Source organism: Neolamprologus multifasciatus, chromosome 22 (genome assembly GCF_963576455.1).
Source record: "Neolamprologus multifasciatus chromosome 22, fNeoMul1.2, whole genome shotgun sequence".
NCBI lineage: Eukaryota > Metazoa > Chordata > Actinopteri > Cichliformes > Cichlidae > Neolamprologus > Neolamprologus multifasciatus.
Window position 1 is genome coordinate 8,884,003 of NC_140459.1, and position 18,389 is coordinate 8,902,391.

Consider the following 18,389-nt stretch of genomic DNA (forward strand, 5'->3'; position numbering starts at 1 on the left):
AGAATAACTGAAACAGAAAGGAAAGAAGGTGTTGCAATAAGCAAATTGCTGTTATCAGATCTTAAGAGAGTTGTGCAGAAATGAATGCCTGCAAACCTCAATGAGCTGAAGCAACATTGTAATGAAGAGCGGTAAAAATTCTACCTGTCGTGATTGTTAATATATGTTTTTAACATTATACTTTAACAGTAAGCTAGAATTTTGAACCGTATAAAGCAAACAGGATAATTTGTAGGATTTCCACTGTTTCACTGAGTCTAACTTGACAAAGCTCTTAGTCCCTCCTCTCCTCCTCCACTGAGGGAAATCCATCAGGAAATACCATCTGTAGGCAGTTACGTCACATCCGTGAAACTTTTTTCTAAACTATGCACGTCAGGTTTGTAAGTAAGACGTATTCTATTTGCATTTTAGCTGTCGTAATTTTCCGTGGCTTGACCTGTTTGCTCAGGTATTGTAACAGTCAGAGCAAGTCAAACACACAGTGACACACCTCATGCAAGTTACTTACTCCGTACTGTAGATGTCCCCAGAAACCATTCATAGAATTTTACATCTGCCTCAATCATAAACCTGGGAATTACAGACTGAATGCACAGGCAGATAGAGGAAATTCTATTATGAAGGCAAATACAAGTAAGAATAGGAAAGAAGTGAGCCCTTTATGATAAACAATAATAATAATAATAATAATGGATTGCATTTATATAGCGCTTTTCGGGACCCCTCAAAGCACTTTACAATTCCACTATTAACTCACTCTCACATTCATACACTGGTGAAGGCAAGCTACAGTTGTAGCCACAGCTGCCCTGGGGCAGACTGACTTTATGAGAGTGACTTTTCACTTTCTGCAATAAGGAAGAGAGGTAGAAATTTAGAGTTTCTGTGAAAAATCCAGAGCAATTAATCAGATAAGTACTGAATAATGAGTCTGTAGTGAATGGCTATACATTAATTAAATTCTATCAAACACTAGGCTCTAAGAGAAAACAGATCAACAACACTGACCCTAACAGACAGTGGTGTGCATATCCACAGTGTAGCATTTTAAAAAATAAATTGACTGAAGAAAAGAAGCCTTCTCGTGCCCGTATTACCTCAGAAGGCTTTCTACTGTCGCTCTTCACTACGTTGTCTGTGACTTTGTGTCCTCAGTCCTGACACAGTCTGTGGTCAGCAGTGACTTCAGAAAGGCTAGAAATCCTGGACTGAGTCTTTTATATGTATACTACTCCTCTTTGAGTAAGGTCATGTATGAGTGTGTGGTTGAAGAATTAAAGAAGGAGTAAAGGATGTAATTCAGTGACATTTTAAACATTCACCGGTCATTGCTGCGTTTGTAGTTTCCGGTCCCTTCATTCCAGTTGTCATGATATTAGGGTTGTTGAATGAATACCTTTATTATTTCCACCAACCTTAGTAATGATTGACACCGACCTTACACAGTCTTAGTTAAAAACTCCCTTGAAATTATGTATCAGAATCAGAATACTTTATTGGTCCCTGGGGGAAATTATTTTTTTGTTACAGTGCTTCATTATAAACCAACATTAACAAGACAGACAATACGCTAACAAAGAATAGTACAATATATACATATATACATAAGTCACTTATTAATAAATAGCTGGAAAAGAAACATGTGTAGTTGTAGCAGTAACCAGTGTATTAAGTGGATGCGTTGTACAGAGAGATGGCCACAGGCAGGAAAGATTTCCTGTGTCGTTCAATGGTGCTTTTTGGTACTCAGTCTCTCACTGAACGAGCTTCTATGACTGACCAGCATGTCATGGAGTGGGTGGGAGGTGTTATCCAACATTGTCTTTATTTTGGACAACATCCGCCTCTCCGACACCACCTTGAGGGAGTCCAGCTCCATCCCCACAACATTACTGGCCTTACGGATTAGTTTATTGAGTCTGTTGGCATCTGCTACCCTCAGCCTGCTCCCCCAGCATGCAACAGCATAGAGGATCGCACTGGCCACAACAGACTCGTAGAAAATCCTGAGCATTTTCTGGCAGATGTTGAAGGACCTCAGTCGCCTCAAAATATAGAGACGACTCTGGCCCTTCCTGTAAAGTGCTGTGGTGTTTTTAGCCCAGTCCAGTTTATTGCCAATGTGTACTCCAAGGTATTTATAGTCCTCCACAATGTCAACACTGACCCCTTGGTCATGTAGCACCTTTCTACTCTGTTAAGCACTCAAAGTGATTTCTACTACAAATCTAATTCTCTCGATCACATATATACAAATGCAATGTTCACTATCCTGCCCAAGTATACTTCAGCATGCGGACTGGAGGAGCGGGGATCGACCCACTGACCCTCTGATTGGTAGATGATCTGCTCTCCCACCTGAGACACAGCTGCCCCTAAAGAAAAAGAAATAACAAAGCTGTCCTAAAGCAGTCTCTAAATAAACACCTACTATTATATCATGGAGCAGTGACTTCAGAAGGACACAAAACCCTCCTGACTCAGTAAAGAAGCTTAATCATTTGTTTTGTCTTTTGTTAGAAGTAAACTTTTTTCATAGTTTCTTTTTAACATTAATTGCAACGTGTGCTCATATTTGAGTTGATACACTCCTCTTTAAAGGGATACAAGCACTAACCCCACCCTGTGAAGGGTTAACTAAGAGGCATAGAAAGAGTTGAGTGTTGAAGGTAAATTGCTACACGCTTACACAACACAGTTTCACAAAGGACAGGCTGCTTGGCCTTGGGTGTATGATAACAGGGTGTTCCAAGGAGCTGAAGAAGCAGATCAGGACTGGACCCTGGAACCTTGCTTTCAATGTGTTTACCCACCAGACCCCTCACAACTGACTTAGGACATCACAAGGTACCACCTGTACTTAGATCTGAGAGAGGATGTAGTTTTGATTGCCTGCCCTGCTCCTTTGCCACCCACACGGTCCTGGGCTCGTACACAGCCCAGTCTGAACTTGGAGACTATGACTCAGAGGAACACACAACCAGACCAAAGAGCAAGAGAAGAAACTTACAGGGGGATGTCACCTGCTGAAGCAGAGATGCACTTATTGGAAAATACCATGAAGCTATTCACACGGTGTGGACCTCCACCACGCTAAGGAGTCGGAGAGTGTGGAGATTATGCTGGGAGTTTGTGCAAGTGGCCCACTCATCAACAGAAAAAAAAGCAAAGGATTTCTCAGACTTTTTTAAAAAAAATCTGACTTAGTGCTCAGCTCAGATAAAATAAGTAGGTAATTTTAACATCCATGCAGATGCTAAAAATGACAGCCTCATGACATTTACTCTGTTTTTAGACTCAGTTGGCTTTTCTTAAAATGTAAAAGAACCCACCCGCCACTTAAATTACACTCTAGATCTTGCTTTAAAATATGACATAGAAACTGAACATTTAACAGGGTAAGCCTCTCTTGTCTGATGATTTCCCTAATCACATTTAAATTTACAATAATGGATCACACAGCAGTGGGGAGCAGACTTCATCACAGTAGATGTCTTTCTGAAAGTGCTGTAACTAAGTTTAAGAATATAATTCACCCACTGTTATCATCTTCAATGCCCTGTACCAACATAGAGCAGAGCAGCTACCTGAACACTACTCCAGCAGAGCCTGATTATCCTGTAAATAACTTTACCTGTTTATGACTCTGGATACTGAAGCTCCTGTGAAAAAGTGAGCCTCAAATCAGAAGTACTTGACTCCCAGGTATAACTCTCAAACGCACACCTTAAGGCAGATAATGTGTAAGTTGGAGAAGAAAATGTGTTTCACATATTTAGAAGATCATCATTTATCCTGGAGAAATAGTTTGGTACTTAAAAAGCCTTCCTTAATGCTAGTACATCTTACTGTTCATCACTGATTGAAGAAAGTAAGAACAACCCCAGGTTTCTCTTCAGCACTGTAGCCAGGCTGACAAAAAGTCAGAGTACTGTTGAGCCAGCCATTCCTTTAACGTTAACTAGTAATCACTTCATGAACTTCTTCACAAATAAAATTTTAACTAGTAGTCATAATCATCTCACAGATGTAAAATTATCTATAGCTACTTTCAGCACCAGTGATCTTTATGAGTTAACTCCAGTAATTTCTCCAAACCATCAATGTGTCTTTTAGACCCTACAAGACTGCTGAAAGAAATTCTACCATTAATTAATGCTCCAATCTCAAATATGATCAACCTATCTCTAATAATCGACTATGTACCACAGGGCTTCAAGCTGGCAGTAGTTAAACGTTAATTTAAAAAGCATCTCTTGACCCAGCTGTCTTAGTTAATTATTGGCCAATCTCCAAACTTCCTTTCAGCTCCAAAATCCTTGAAAGAGTAGTTGTCAAACAGCTAACAGATCATCTGCAGCTTATTTGAAGAGTTTCAGTCAGGTTTCAGAGCTCATCACAGCACAGAAACAGCTTTAGTGAAGGTTACAAATGATCTTCTTATGGCCTCTGACATTGGACTCATCTCTGTGCTTGTCCTGCTAGACCTCAGTGCAGCATTCGATACTGTCGACCATAATATTCTATTAGCACGATTAAAGCAATCCTGTAGGTATTACAGGTACTGGGCTGCAGTGGTTTGTATCATATCCATCTAACAGATAATTTGTTCATGTAAATGAAGAGTTCTCTTCACACACTAAGGTTAATTATGGAGTTTCACAGGCTTCAATGCTAGGACCAATTCTGTTTACATTATAGATGCTTCCCTTAAGAAGTGGCCGGCAAACAGGACGATGAACCACAGCTGAGTAATTAGTTGCAGGTGCGTGGACCAAAGGCGGGAGGCCGAGGTGAGCTCCGCCCAGGCAGAGCGATGAGAGAGAGAGAGAGAGAGAGAGAGCAAAACAAAAACACATGTAGCCACACTGGGCCGACCGGGCAGACACAGGGACCATGACACAGTTACTGATACCGACAATGATGGTACCAGTGTAAGACGTAAGCTTCCTTTGTATCACTGACAACACACGGTTAAAGTTAAATCACTAAACCTCAAATCCTTCATCACAGTGAAGGCTCACAGCACATGCAACATGGACTTTACTTTTTTACTTTTAGGGGTTTTAATGTTCATTTTCAAATTTTAAATCCTGTGGCCATAGTGTTATCGCGCTTTTATACACTGACAATTAAGAATAACAAAAAACATGAAAAATATCTTCTTAAAATGTTATTGATCTTGTTTTTAAAAGATCTCAAAATTTTCAGAGGAGAAAATTTAGAGAATTGTTTTGTTTTACAAAAAATGTAATTCAGTCCAAATGAGTTCATGTTATGTAGGGCCAATTCACAATAACACAGTGCTTAACAAAACCAGTAGACCAGAATTACAGGTTTAAAAAATTTGGGGTGTTCTTATTTTTATGACGGGTGTCGTAATAAATTTGTTAAGCACTGTATATGTAAAGTAAAAACCCTACAGTATAAGAGATGGAAAACCCCAACAATCAGATGATCCCCTTTGAGCAAGCACTTGGCAACAGTGGGGAGGAAAAACTCCCTTTTAACAGGAAGAAACCTCCAGCAGAGCCAGGCTCAGGGAGGGGCAAGTCCTCTGCCATGGCTGGTTGGGGGTGAGGTGAATCAGACTGCAAACATCTTAATCAGACATGTCTTACCTGGTAGGATGGATGTTCGCTGGAAAAAATTTGGGTTAAATGGACATTATTTTCTAATGCAATTATTTAAATATGTTTTGGAGTCTGAGTCACTGTCACATTTTCCCTCTCTTTTCTTATATATTTGGAGTTCATGGGAAGCTGGTTATGTCAGCTTTCCATGAACTCCGAAGCTGTACAGATAGGAATACTTGTGGTTGCCCAAGTTGTTCAACACATGCAGCGTGACGTAGCGGATGACATCTACTTTGTGGTCCTGAGAGACAAAAAAAACAAAAAAAACAGGTCTAGTTAGTTGGATAAAAGTTTTTTGAGTCTTGACAGGATGATAAATTTTGGGATACTTTGGTTATTATGAGGGAGGATATACAGATAGCAAGGGGTGCTAATCTCTAAGTACTCTGGATAGAAAAGTCTATGTGCATGTGTCTAATGGCAGAGTGTACTCACGGGTATCCTGAATGTCTGCAGTGGATCTCCATTTTCATCATATAGAAATGTGGACACCACTGTCGCCTAACGCTCTCTTTCCCCGAAAAGACAGAAATGAATACATATAAAGTTGTTCTCTATGTACATGTATGCTAAATGCAACAGTTCAACATTGGTGCAGTGATGGGATGTGTGCACAGTGAAGTCCAGAAATCTGTGACTTACAAACACTGAAAACATCCTGGGAGCACTGGAGATCTTTCCAGATGGTGACACCATCTTAGAAATATGACCCAGTGTCACATGACTGATCGTGATGCTGTGGGATAGCTCAATTGTTAAATGTCCCTGGGAGCCTGCAAAACTCCAACACACTCCTAGGACCATGGGTGCTCGACCCTAAAGAGAAAAAGAAAAACAGAGCTCAGTACGGACCGCTAGTGTTTGACTATTAAACTGTGCAGATGTGTGAGATGTTAGGTTGTTGTTTTGTGGGAGTAGATTATACCTGAATAGCCACTCTTGGTCTTACACATGGTGGTTTTGCAGGTATTAATGTAAGACCCCACACCAAAACCAGTTATTTATTGTCCTGTAAATTAATTCCTATATTTAAAGAAAGACAAGTGTGAATGCAATGTTACTTATAAGATTAATCCCCCACAGACTGTTCTGGAAGGTAGGATGCTGAAGACTGTTCTTTTACAATCTTTGCTCCTGTAGGCAAAAACACAGAGTGAGAAAGGAATTGCAAAACAACAACAAAGAAATTCTTACATGACTTCTGATCTGATTTCATGTCTTACCCAGTCCCTCCAGAGCAAAGTTGGACATCCTGTCCCCAACTGGAAGAAGGAAGTCCATTCTTTTTTTAACCTCTTAAGCCCCAAGCCTACCTGATCTCCTGCTTTTTGCCCCCGTATCAGGGGGCATTGGGGCTTAAGAGGTTAATGTCCATGAACTCCCTTTGCAGCTGTTGTAACTGCCTTTCCACCTGTTCATGTTCGCTCATTAAGTACCGCAACTGAGACCAACAGAGGCCATTTATGTTATATGTAAAAGCTTTATGATAACATTAAACTGGCATTATCTGAAAATTAAAATCAGTTTTATATTATGAGCTTCATATGTTTTTCATACCTTACTCGTGAACGGGGTGGAAAAGGCAATTTTGGGCCCTCCAATACTGAAACTCAACCCTGGTGGGTGAAGAGAAACACAAAATAAGATGAGATGCTTAATCCAGAAGAAAAGCACATAGTACTACTAGAAAGACTGTAACTGTTTGTGGAAGGAGATCATTTACCAAAACACAATGCCAGCATGAGGACCAAAAGTCCCAATGCCTTGGTGGCTCCAACGAGACCTCTGCTGCTGTCACTGACTATAGTGTAGTCAGAATCAACGTCGTCGTGGTCAGCAGTGTCGGGGCCGGGACGAGAACGGAGCCGTCGCCTTTTGAAAATTCTGCATAGAACAAACAAAATCATGTGAGAAAAAAAAGGTACATGGAAGAACAAATGGATTGTCATTATAAAACATGCATATATGTCAATGGATGACAAAAAAGAACATGTAGATCAGCACTAACCTGTATAAAGTCTCCCTGTAGGAGATTATCGGCTCTCCTTCTCTGCTGTAACAGCCCATAGACTGAAGTCTTTCACTTCTTCTCAACATGGCTGTAAAATGAAAGCGAGAGAAAGGGTTAAGGGACTCTGTAACACAAAGCTTATCAGACTTCTTAACTATGATTTGAGCATGTTTCCATTAGAAGCATCTCTGTACAAATCAGTGCAGATTCTTTTATATATAAACTTTACGGTGCCAGTTTTTTTTCTTATGAACAGAATAATATTTGAATCACACTCATATATGAAAATCTCTCTTAATTAAGGAACGTTTTCTTAGCGTCTTCAAAAGCAAAGAGTCATATTGTTCTGATTCAGATCGTATCATCAGATTACAACATTTTCTTGCTTTTCTTGAAAAAAATCTCTTTTCAAATAAATTTCCAGCCATAGCAAAATGGGCAGCTACAGCTTGCAGGCCGATTAACATCGTGGAGGATGAGGGGTATGAATTGCCTTCGAGAGCCACCACTGTAACCAAGATAGAAAACGTGTATGAAGACGAGAAAGCCAAAGTGGAGGAGGCTTTGGGGCAGACCAACACAGGTGCACTCACCGGAGACTATCGGACTTCTCTAAGTAATCACAGTTACCTCGGGGTAACAGCACATTGTTTTTCACCACAGTGGGGAACTGAACATAAACATAATCAGCACTTTCCTATGTAAGAAGTGGTGAGTGTGTGTGTGTGTGTGTGTGTGTGTGTGTAACTGAACCTTAGGTGAGTAAGTGTAACAAGAAAGTGTGTTTCTCTATTATTGCAGGTGTATAACTGAACTTCTGGGAGGGGAGAGGTTTATTCCCTCCTCAGTGGTGTTGCCAGCTTTGTGTCTCCTGTGGTGAGTGATGGAGGTCTCTGAGGATGACCCAGCTTACATGGTTAAATTTAAGGAGACCTTCAAAGCAGAAACGGAGAAGCGCAAGGAAAAAACTAACATCATGTGGCTCAGGGTTGCAACTGCACTGGATCCTAGGTTGAAAGGATCTTAAGTGTCTGAGCAGACCTGACAGGCCTGAGGTGTGGCACTCGATCAGTGCGTTGCTGAGAGAGAGGGAGAGGCCTGCACAGCCTGAACAACCAGCAACATACGAGCCATCTAAGAAAAGATCAGCTCTCATGCTTGTTTCAGAGTTTTCATCTGATAAAGAGGAAGACTGTACTGAGACGTGTGGAGCGATACAGGACAGAGCCAACTAATGACACAGAGGACTGTCCCCAGAAATGGTGGCCCAAACATGAAGGGGCACACGGTGAGACACACAGTGACATCCATACCATATGAGAGGTTATTTTCACTTTCTGGGCATGTTGTTCAGAAGAAATGAGCTGCACTGTCATCTGAAAATGTCACTATACTGTTTGGGCAGCTGGTTCAGTGCAAAGAAACAAAAGTAATAGGGACGACCCATGTACTGTATGTTTTAGCTCTTTTCTTTTGTTTCTTCTTCGTGGTGTTTCCATGTTCATGTTTGTTTTTCAGGAAAAAAGAAGAAGGAAGAAGCTTGGGTTGCTCAGCCTCTGCTAAAAACAACTGGAGAGCATAAAGAAGCTCAGCCAAACTGTTTTATTCAAAGACCCCGGGAGTATAAGCTATAGCCTAACTGCACTTTATAGGCTTATGTATTACAGTCCCCACTGTTACATATGCATTTTATTGTATGTTTTTAATGGGTATTGTGTCTCCCTGTTTTGAACCCACTTGGCCCTAGTATCTAATCAAAGAGACTTTGATAAGTCTGTCTCATTCCTTTGCCCCATGAGAGCTGGAATAAACATATATCCTCTTAATTATAGGTTAACAAGCTTCAGTAAAATCTTGAAATAGTAGAGACAGGTAGAAATAGGATCAGATTATGTTCAGACAATCATATTAAAAAAGAAACTACAGCATGCTCTATCTGCTTTTTGCAAATGCTTCCAAACCACAGTCAAGCAGCCCAGTCTCAGGAATAGGTAACTGAAATGTCTGTAATGTAGACGTGTACAGTGTAGTCTAAGCATTAAAAGATCATAAATGATCCAGTAACATTCATGTAAAACTAATTTTAATGACAAATGAACAGGCACTTTATAGATTTTAAAAGAAAGGATCTGAAATCAACACTTCTTGGGGTGTAGGTGGTCATAAAAATAGGAAACATCTGAACAATTTTCAATAACAAACTGTAGCGTGCACCAATATTACACATCTGCCAACAACAATACAGGTTTCAAAGTTTTTGATCAAATGTATTGATGTGGCGGAGGTGTGGTCCCTGGCTCAGCTGCAGGGGAGGGGTGGTGCCTGGGAGGCAGGTGAGGCCACAGGTGGTGGCGATCTTGCTGATGGCAGTCTCTCTTTTTCCTTTATAGTGAGGCGAGAGACCAGGGCGTGGGTGCAGAGACCAGCTCTGAGCAGACTGTGTGTTTGTGCCTGTGCAAGTTGGCAACAAAGGAAAAAACATATTGTGTGTTGGGTCCCTGTTACAATCACCCATGTATGTTTATATGGTTAAGTAATGAAGACGACCTTCATTACACTCCAATCCTGCACCACACACACACACACACACACACACACACACACACACACACACACATCATGGTCAGACTCTTGGTGAGGTCTGTTATTAGAATCACTGTTACTCTATTTTCTGATTCATTATACTGGTTAACTTAAACATGTTTATTTTTATTTATTTTCAGCATGCCAGTATTGATAAACTGAGCATAATTAAACCTTAGTGAAACCACATATAAGTTCTGGTAACTGGCACATATTTATGTTTAATATGTTGTTTTATGTATGTATGTATGTTGTATGTATCTGAAACAAATCCAAATTGCCACTAGGTGTGAATGTGCGAGTGAATGTGAGCGCGAATGGTTGTCTGTCCCTGTGTGTTAGCCCTGCGACAGACTGGCGACCTGTCCAGGGTGTACCCCGCCTCTCGCCCTGTGACAGCTGGGATAGGCTCCAGCGCCCCCCGCGACCCTGAAAAGGAGAAGCGGAAGCGAATGGATGGATGGATGTTGTTTTATATTTTGATCAGTTTCAGGTGTTTGTGCGACTGTGTTAACCATCAGTAAAACCACATATAAATCACACTTCTGTGTTTAACAATTACAACACTTGATGCTGTTTTTCTGATTCAGGATTATGTGTGTGATGAGTTGGCCACACAGTTCTTATCTTTCTGCTTCACACACACACAAAACTGCCGAGGTTGAAGCTGGCTTCAGTCTCTTTCTACCCCAGGTCTCACCACATTTCCAAAATGCAAACTCTGCGTCTCATAAGAAATGTGGTTCAAAAAGATGTGCTGATCTATGAATGCATCCTTACTGAAAGCTAAAGATGTCCAGCAGACAAAAACAGCAGCTGAATGAACAGTTATCATGAGCGAGTGTACAAACACTATCACAGGAAATAACAGAAATAAACTGTAGTTTCCATTTATACCTGTAGTATTTTTTCAGCTCGATGTCATCTTCCAATATGTCAAAATATGATTTCATTGTATCTGAAACAAATACAAACTTCTTTCTTCCCCCCAGAGAGTCAACAGTTTATTATCAGAACTGAGGCTGATCATTAACAGGGAGCAGCAGGTAACAAGGTCATCAGCAGTGGAGGAAAGTATGGATGTAATACTCAGCTTCATATTTGAAGATACTCGAGTATCTTAGCTGCTGGTCTGGAACAATGGTTTTATTTCCTTTCCCATTAAACATCTCACACAGCCCCTCATCTGTGACCCTTAGCAAACCCACTGGATATCTACCTGTACATAAAGGAGATCAGATCACTTCCATCTAGACCAGCTGTAACAGGAAAATGCTGCTTACACTTTGATGCATCAGTTTCAGTTTTTTCATATAAGACAATATATCAGATTGAGGCATTATTTTCCTGCAGTGAGTAAATCTACTTTGTACTTTACTCTTTTCTTTTAGGTAAAGGGTCTAAACAGTACTTGTACACTGTGGAAATCCCATAAGAACGTCTCCTGAACTCTGAAAAATAACAAAACAAAGACTAAAAGGAGGTCATGGGTGCTGCTGCTGCTGCTGCTGCTGCTGCTGCTGCTGCTGCTGCTGCTGCTGCTGCTGCTGCTGCTGCTGCTGCTGCTGCTGCTGCTGCTGCTGCTGCTGAGGAGTAGCATGCATTTAAAAAGTGACTGATGTCCTAGAATACAACAGAACAGTGTCTCTACAAACTTATGAAAACATGACAGTCTTGCATTAGTTTGTATTCTTATGATTTCAAAAAACGAGGGAAAAATCTCCTTGAAATCCACAATTCCTTTTTGTTATTTCTTAGTGTGTGACGTATTTTATTGCCTTTATGATTGGTGCAAACAGTTTCCAGATTCATAATGGAAATAGATTTTAGACACAGGAGGAACACGCAGTGATCAGCAGGAGTAGCTTGGAGTCCAGTCTTCTTCACACTGAGGAGGGACATATATGCAGGAACAGTTGTCATAACTGTTACAACCACCAGATGGCGAAAGAGCCCCACTGCAACTTTAAGCCATGAAGGATGTGTCTTGATGTTTGCTTGTGATAAATCTGCTTTATGTGAGTCTTTTTCAGAAAGTAACAGTAATATGTCTGATTATATACCTTTAATCAGTAAAGTCTCGCTTTGCTAGAAATAAATAAATAAATAATTGTAAACATGCAGCTGTATGTTAGAAGTCAAAGGGTCCTTAAGTCTTCTGTAAATTGACGGGGATCAAATGAAGGACACAAGTATCTGTTCTTACTCTAATAAATGCTGCTTTAATATCCAACAGACTATTTTCCTTCCTCATCAGCAGTAAACAGCTCGACTGCGTCTGTGCATTTGTGTCCTCCATACTTGTTTACACAGACATCTCAGGCTTGATGCCACGATGCAGTGTAGAAACCTGACAACCCTCTGACTCATGTTCAAATGTTCAAGGACATTTCTCAGGATCATGTATGACCCCTTTTTGACATTTGGACTTTCATTAATAATATTTGTGTTTCTGAGTCATTTTTGTGGAGACTTCTGTCCAACGTAGTGTCCAAATGAAGCCTGAAGCTTTTCTTCACCCTCTTGTCAGATGGTCAGCAACAAAACTCTGTTCCAACCAATGTCTGATAAGAGATGAGACACAGCAGCTGAGCAAATGATCATTTCATGCTGAAGACATCCTCAGACAGAATTAAATACATACATAAACACAGCCTGGTGCCAGTAACACAGCTAATGACACTGCTGTATCACTGGCTTTACTGATTAAAGACCATATCTGAAGGAAATCTTTGAACACAACAGAAAGTGACCTTTTAAACCTGCGACACTGATGCTGCATTCAAGGACCATTAAAAACATCTGAAAGGACTTAAGAACATCAAGAAAATGTGACTTGTTTCTCTGTAATGAAGCTGTTTTAGTGAAGAAAGTTGAAAGGTCACAGAGCGACTGCTGAATCTTCTGCTCTAAACATGAACTCTGAACTTTGTGATGCTTCAGGAGGAAAACTGCTTCAGTTATTCTCTCAGATTAGTTTCATATTTTCGGCATCAGATTTGAGTGAGATCCTGGAATGAAGACAGAAGAAAAGACTTTGTTCAAAGTTTGATTTATAGTCAAACCTTCCAGTTTATTCACACAATAAAACATCAACACAATATATGAATTCATTCATTAAAATCACAGTTTTTCCTCATTTGTTTGATGATTTTGACAAAGACAAAGACAAAGACATGGTCTGCCATACTCATAAAGAGAAATGTCGACATTTTTCAATACAAATATTCCAGAAACATTTAGAGGATAGAGAAGTTTACATTTTCATGTGGAGAAATATTTTAGTAAATCAAAATGATGATGAGCAGTGATAGCCTCCATAAACAGTCACAGGAAAGATCTCCTTTAAAAACTCAGAAACATCAAGAGAACAACTAGAAGATGTGGAGGTACCGCCCATAATGTTTGACTGACAGCTGATCTCTGTGCAGAAATGATGGAGAGAAAATAAAATGAAACTAAAATACAGATTTAAACCCACAATATGAAAGACTTCAGTCTATTTCACTTTAATCAACTCAGCAGTGTCTCCATATTCATAGTAAAGCCTCAGTCCAGCATAGAGCGGCTGAGTGAATGTGGTCTGGACTCTGTGGAGGAGAGTCATGGTTTTAGAGACGCTGTAGAAGGACAAAATACCTGCTCTGTGATTCAGGTACACTCCTACTCTGGAGGAACGAGGACCTGAGACAGGAGTGTGGATGTTGTTGTACCGAAATGTATAACTGTTGTTGTTACAATCTAATGACCAAGATTTGTCATTACATCCAAATCCACATTCAATCTCACTCCCTGCTCTGCTGATATTCTTGTATGCGACTGCTACATAAACTCCTTCCCCTCTCCACTCCACCTCCCAGTAACAACGTCCAGTCAGACTCTCTCTACTCAGGACCTGAAACCGTACAGTGAATCTGTCTGGATGATCAGAATAAGACTGTTGTTGATTCATTAATGTTGCTTTTCTGTTCCCCTCTGATAATAACAGCTTTTCGTGTGCTGTGTTTGGATCCAGTGTGATTTCACGTGAATATTTTAAGAATCCAGCTCTGGTCTTTGGCTCTGGTGGATCTGACAGTAAAACATCCACTTCAGTGACTGTCAGTGAGATGTTTGTCCATTCCTCTCTCAGAATGTCGTGTAGTTTATCTCTGACCTCTGACACAGCTGCTGTCACATCCTCAAAGTAGCTCAGAGGACGGATATTGATGCTGGATGAGTCTGTAGACTCACTGAGTGCTGACAGTGAGGGGTAGTTATGTAGAAACTGGATGTGATCCTCTGTGTGTGAGAGCTGCTTCAGCTCAGCATCTTTCCTCTTCAGCTCAGTGATCTCCTGCTCCAGCTTCTCCTGAAGCTCTTTGACTCGACTCACTTCAGTTTCCTGCTGGGATCTGATCTGCTGCTTCACATCAGAGCTTCTTTTCTGGATGAGATGGATCAGCTCAGTGAAGATCTTCTCACTGTGCTCCACTGTTTGATCAGCAGACTGATTGATGGCCTCCACCTCCTGTTGAAGCAGCTTCACATCTTTCTCTCTGTCCTGGATTCTCTGCTGGATGTTTTGTCGACTCACCTCCAGCTCTCTCTGCCTCTCAGTCCTTTCTGCTGCAGCTGAGACTGTGTCGTGGCCTTTATGTTCATCCACAGGGCAGAGATAACAGATACTCTGCTGATCAGTACGGCAGAACATCTTCATCACCTCATCATGACGAGAGCAGATGTTCTCCTGGAGCTTCTTGGAGGGCTCCACCAGCTTGTGTTTCTTTAACTGAGCTGCTACATAATGAGGCTGAAGGTGTTTCTCACAGTAAGAGACCAAACACACAAAACAGGACTTGAATGCTTTCATTTTTCTCCCAGTGCAGACATCACAGGCCACATCTTCAGGTCCAGCATAGCAGTGATCAGCAGGAGCAGCTTGGAGTCCAGTCTTCTTCAGCTCCTCCACTAAATCTGCTAACATGGTGCTTTTCTCCAGGACAGGCCTCGCTGTGAAAGTCTGTCTGCACTGAGGGCAGCTGTAGATTTTCTTCTTTTCCTCTTCATCCCAGAAGCTTTTAATACAGTTCATGCAGTAGCTGTGTCCACAGGGAATAGTCACCGGATCCTTCAGTAGATCCAAACAGACTGAACAGCAGAATTTTGTTTGATCCATTTGATTCGTGTGCTGTGCCGTTTCACCGTCTCTCAGTGACTGTCAGACAGTTTCACTTCCTCTGAACAGAAACAACCTCTGTGCTCTGAAGGGAAACAGATCTCTGCTCTTTTTCACCTCCTACAGGAAATGAGGCTCACCAGCAACTGCATTTACGCCATGTTGTTTAGACCCATCCTGATACAGACACATCTGTGAGGGGAGGCGCTAAAGAAATATTTTTACAGAGCGACCAAGAGCCAATCACATGATGCAGGGTGTGGTATGTTTGGTTACAACATGCAGTAACAAGTTTGACCCAGTTAAAGTTTAATAGTTTATCTTTACTTGGATGTTTGAAATGTGACAGTCAACACTCAGCGAGTTCATTTTATATTTCAAAAAGTTCAGCAAAGTTTAGGATGCTGTGATGAATAAAAATAAATGACACTTTATATTTTGACATTTTCTAATCTTAGTTCATTCTCACACTTACAGAATGATGCATGGGAACAACTGACTCCACTAAATCAAACCTATGTTCAAATGAGATTATGATCATTAAATAGTAACAAATATTTAAATTTAGCAATAACAAATGCAGATCGGTCCACAGTGTTTACAAAAACAAACAAACAAACATTATTTTGCAGTCTTTCCTGTGTACACAGTCACAGTGGATTTTCAATGAAAACATCATGATGTGCTTGAAATGAAAACTTTCAAGTTTAATTCAAGGTTTTAGTAAAATTTTGCCTGAACTTTAGTAATTTTTCACAAAGTGTCCATGTCAGTAATTCATTCAAATGTATTTTGGTCTGATCCAGTAAATGTAACTTTTTCTCACCTACTTAATCGAGTATTTTAGTTGTTTAACTGTCATTATAACTAAACTGAACATCCAAAGCTTTTCTCGCTGCAGTTTTGTTGTGCAGTTATTGCAGCACTTTGAATCATCCACAGTTTTATAGAACTGTCTGTTGAATTGCTGTTTTGTTTGTTGCAATGCTTGCTTTTATTTAAATATTGATGATAATTTGATGTATTTGATTATTTATTACTGCTGCAAACAATTCATTTCTTCATGGTGCAAATATATAGTAGACTCAGGAGTTTAACTCAGTTTTCTTGGCCTTTGTTTATCGTTTCATTTAAAATTTTAACGGGTAAAGATCATCATAATTACATATGAAATTATATGTACAAATTATATGTTCCATTACACTATTAACAGCACAGATTATACAGCAAACATCAGATTCATGGATGGAGCCAGAGGCTAAATGACTTGAATGACTAAATGACACCTCACTTTTATACCTGCTCACCCTTTCTCCCCCCTTCCCTCAGTGGACGTCACATCTGCACACTTGGGCCAATCAGGTTGTTGACATTTGATCATCTGATATCCACCCACACCTCATCTCTCTCTCTCTCTCTCTCTCTCTCTCTCTCTCTCTCTCTCTGATTTACAAGATTTAACACAAAGTTTAAACTTTAAAATCACTTCATTACTTTTTCTTTGTTATTCTTAACACAGAAAATTCACATTCAAAAACATATGGATATAATTCACTTCATCCAGTTTCTGTAAGTCTACTTCAGTTAGATTTGTCTTCTTCTTTTCACATGAACATTAATTGTTTCCAATTCAAATACAGAGAAATACTTTCTTTGACTTTATATCTGTGTTTGTTAATTACTGTTTTTCCTCTTTATTCATTTTGTGCAGCTTCTTTTATTAAATCATACATTTTGTAAGTCAGACATTCTCTGAGATTAGTGGCTCCAGTGTGTTGCTTTATATGTTAGGATCCCTGCCAACTCCATGAAAGTCCTTGTGCAAACAGTTCAGTTCTTCCAGATCTTGCTTAGGTAAAAAGGTTTATTGAACACACAATATATCACAGGACGTCAAACGTTTATCCACAGTTAAACAGCGTGATTGGTCAAATTCACTGTGCCCAACAGATAATCCTCGGGCATTAAAGGAGACAATATTAATGCTCACTTATCCCAACGTGTCATGGGCCCCCTGTTGCTTATCTGCATACAGTTGATAGTGAAGGACAATCCTATACTGGGTTTGTAATGGGGAAGTCTAAACTTGCACCCCGCCCCGCACACACAGTATCACGCCTGGAGTTCTGAATCTATCTTTGCCGGATCTCCACCAGTAATGTTGTGAACAAGCAGAAATAACGCAGACAACAACTCATGTACATGCTAAATGTACCCTACACGCTTGTGCCTTAGGAGACTTTCATCTTTGTGACTATTAATGCGTTCAGAAAGAACTTGGATGTGTGTTTGGCACAACATTTTAGTCCATGTAATGTAATGTGCATGTGTTTAAGCTAGGCTAATCATTAAGTCTGGCATTAAGATGTGTGTATTAGCTATTAATTTATTTTTTATTTTCATAAATTTCACTTACAAGACAAAAACCCAAAAAAGAAAAGTTTTATAAAGATCTTCAGTAAAATCAAGAAAAGCAAGCCTTGTGTGGACTTATTTTGTTCACTGGCTGTCTGGCTTCACATAGTCATGTGTCGTGACAACAGCACATGAAATTATGTTATTCATATATATGTGTAAATATAATGTGGGGTTGGGGTGCTTGGACCAAAAAGGCAGATTTTTTTTTTTGTCCCAGTCCAGCCCTGGTATCTACCATAATGCAAAATCTGAAAATGATCTTTTGAAAACTGTGGACGCTACACAGCTAACAAACATACAGACAGACCCATTTATACACTTCCTCCCTTCAGAGGAAAAAATAAATCTGGACCATACATTGCCAGTTTGTCAAGGCAGGCAGATCGGACTCAAGCGGAGACTGAGAATTACAATTAAACAGTTCTTTATTTACAAGCACCAGGTGCAATATATACAAGTGGGGGGAAGCCAGGGGTCCACGGGGAAGTTCAGGGAAAACAGGATCTTCACACTCGCACACCGATCACAACTCCACACGCTCCACTTCCAGCTCGCTCGCTCCACTCGGGAAATTCCTCTT

The 18,389-nt window shown here is 40.3% G+C and overlaps 1 protein-coding gene and 1 pseudogene across 1 annotated transcript; both read right to left on the bottom strand.

Annotated features, from left to right (window-relative positions):
- Positions 1 to 5,769: 5,769 nt before the first annotated feature.
- On the bottom strand, positions 5,770 to 7,736 carry LOC146492887 (SUN domain-containing protein 3-like; annotated as a pseudogene).
- A 5,534-nt stretch (positions 7,737 to 13,270) lies between these two features.
- LOC146492888 (tripartite motif-containing protein 16-like) lies at positions 13,271 to 15,560 on the bottom strand. Its single transcript, XM_085149631.1, has one exon. It carries the CDS (start codon positions 15,389 to 15,391, stop codon positions 13,733 to 13,735), a length of 1,659 nt encoding a protein of 552 aa, XP_085005757.1. The 5' UTR covers positions 15,392 to 15,560; the 3' UTR covers positions 13,271 to 13,732.
- Between the last annotated feature and the right edge of the window lie 2,829 nt (positions 15,561 to 18,389).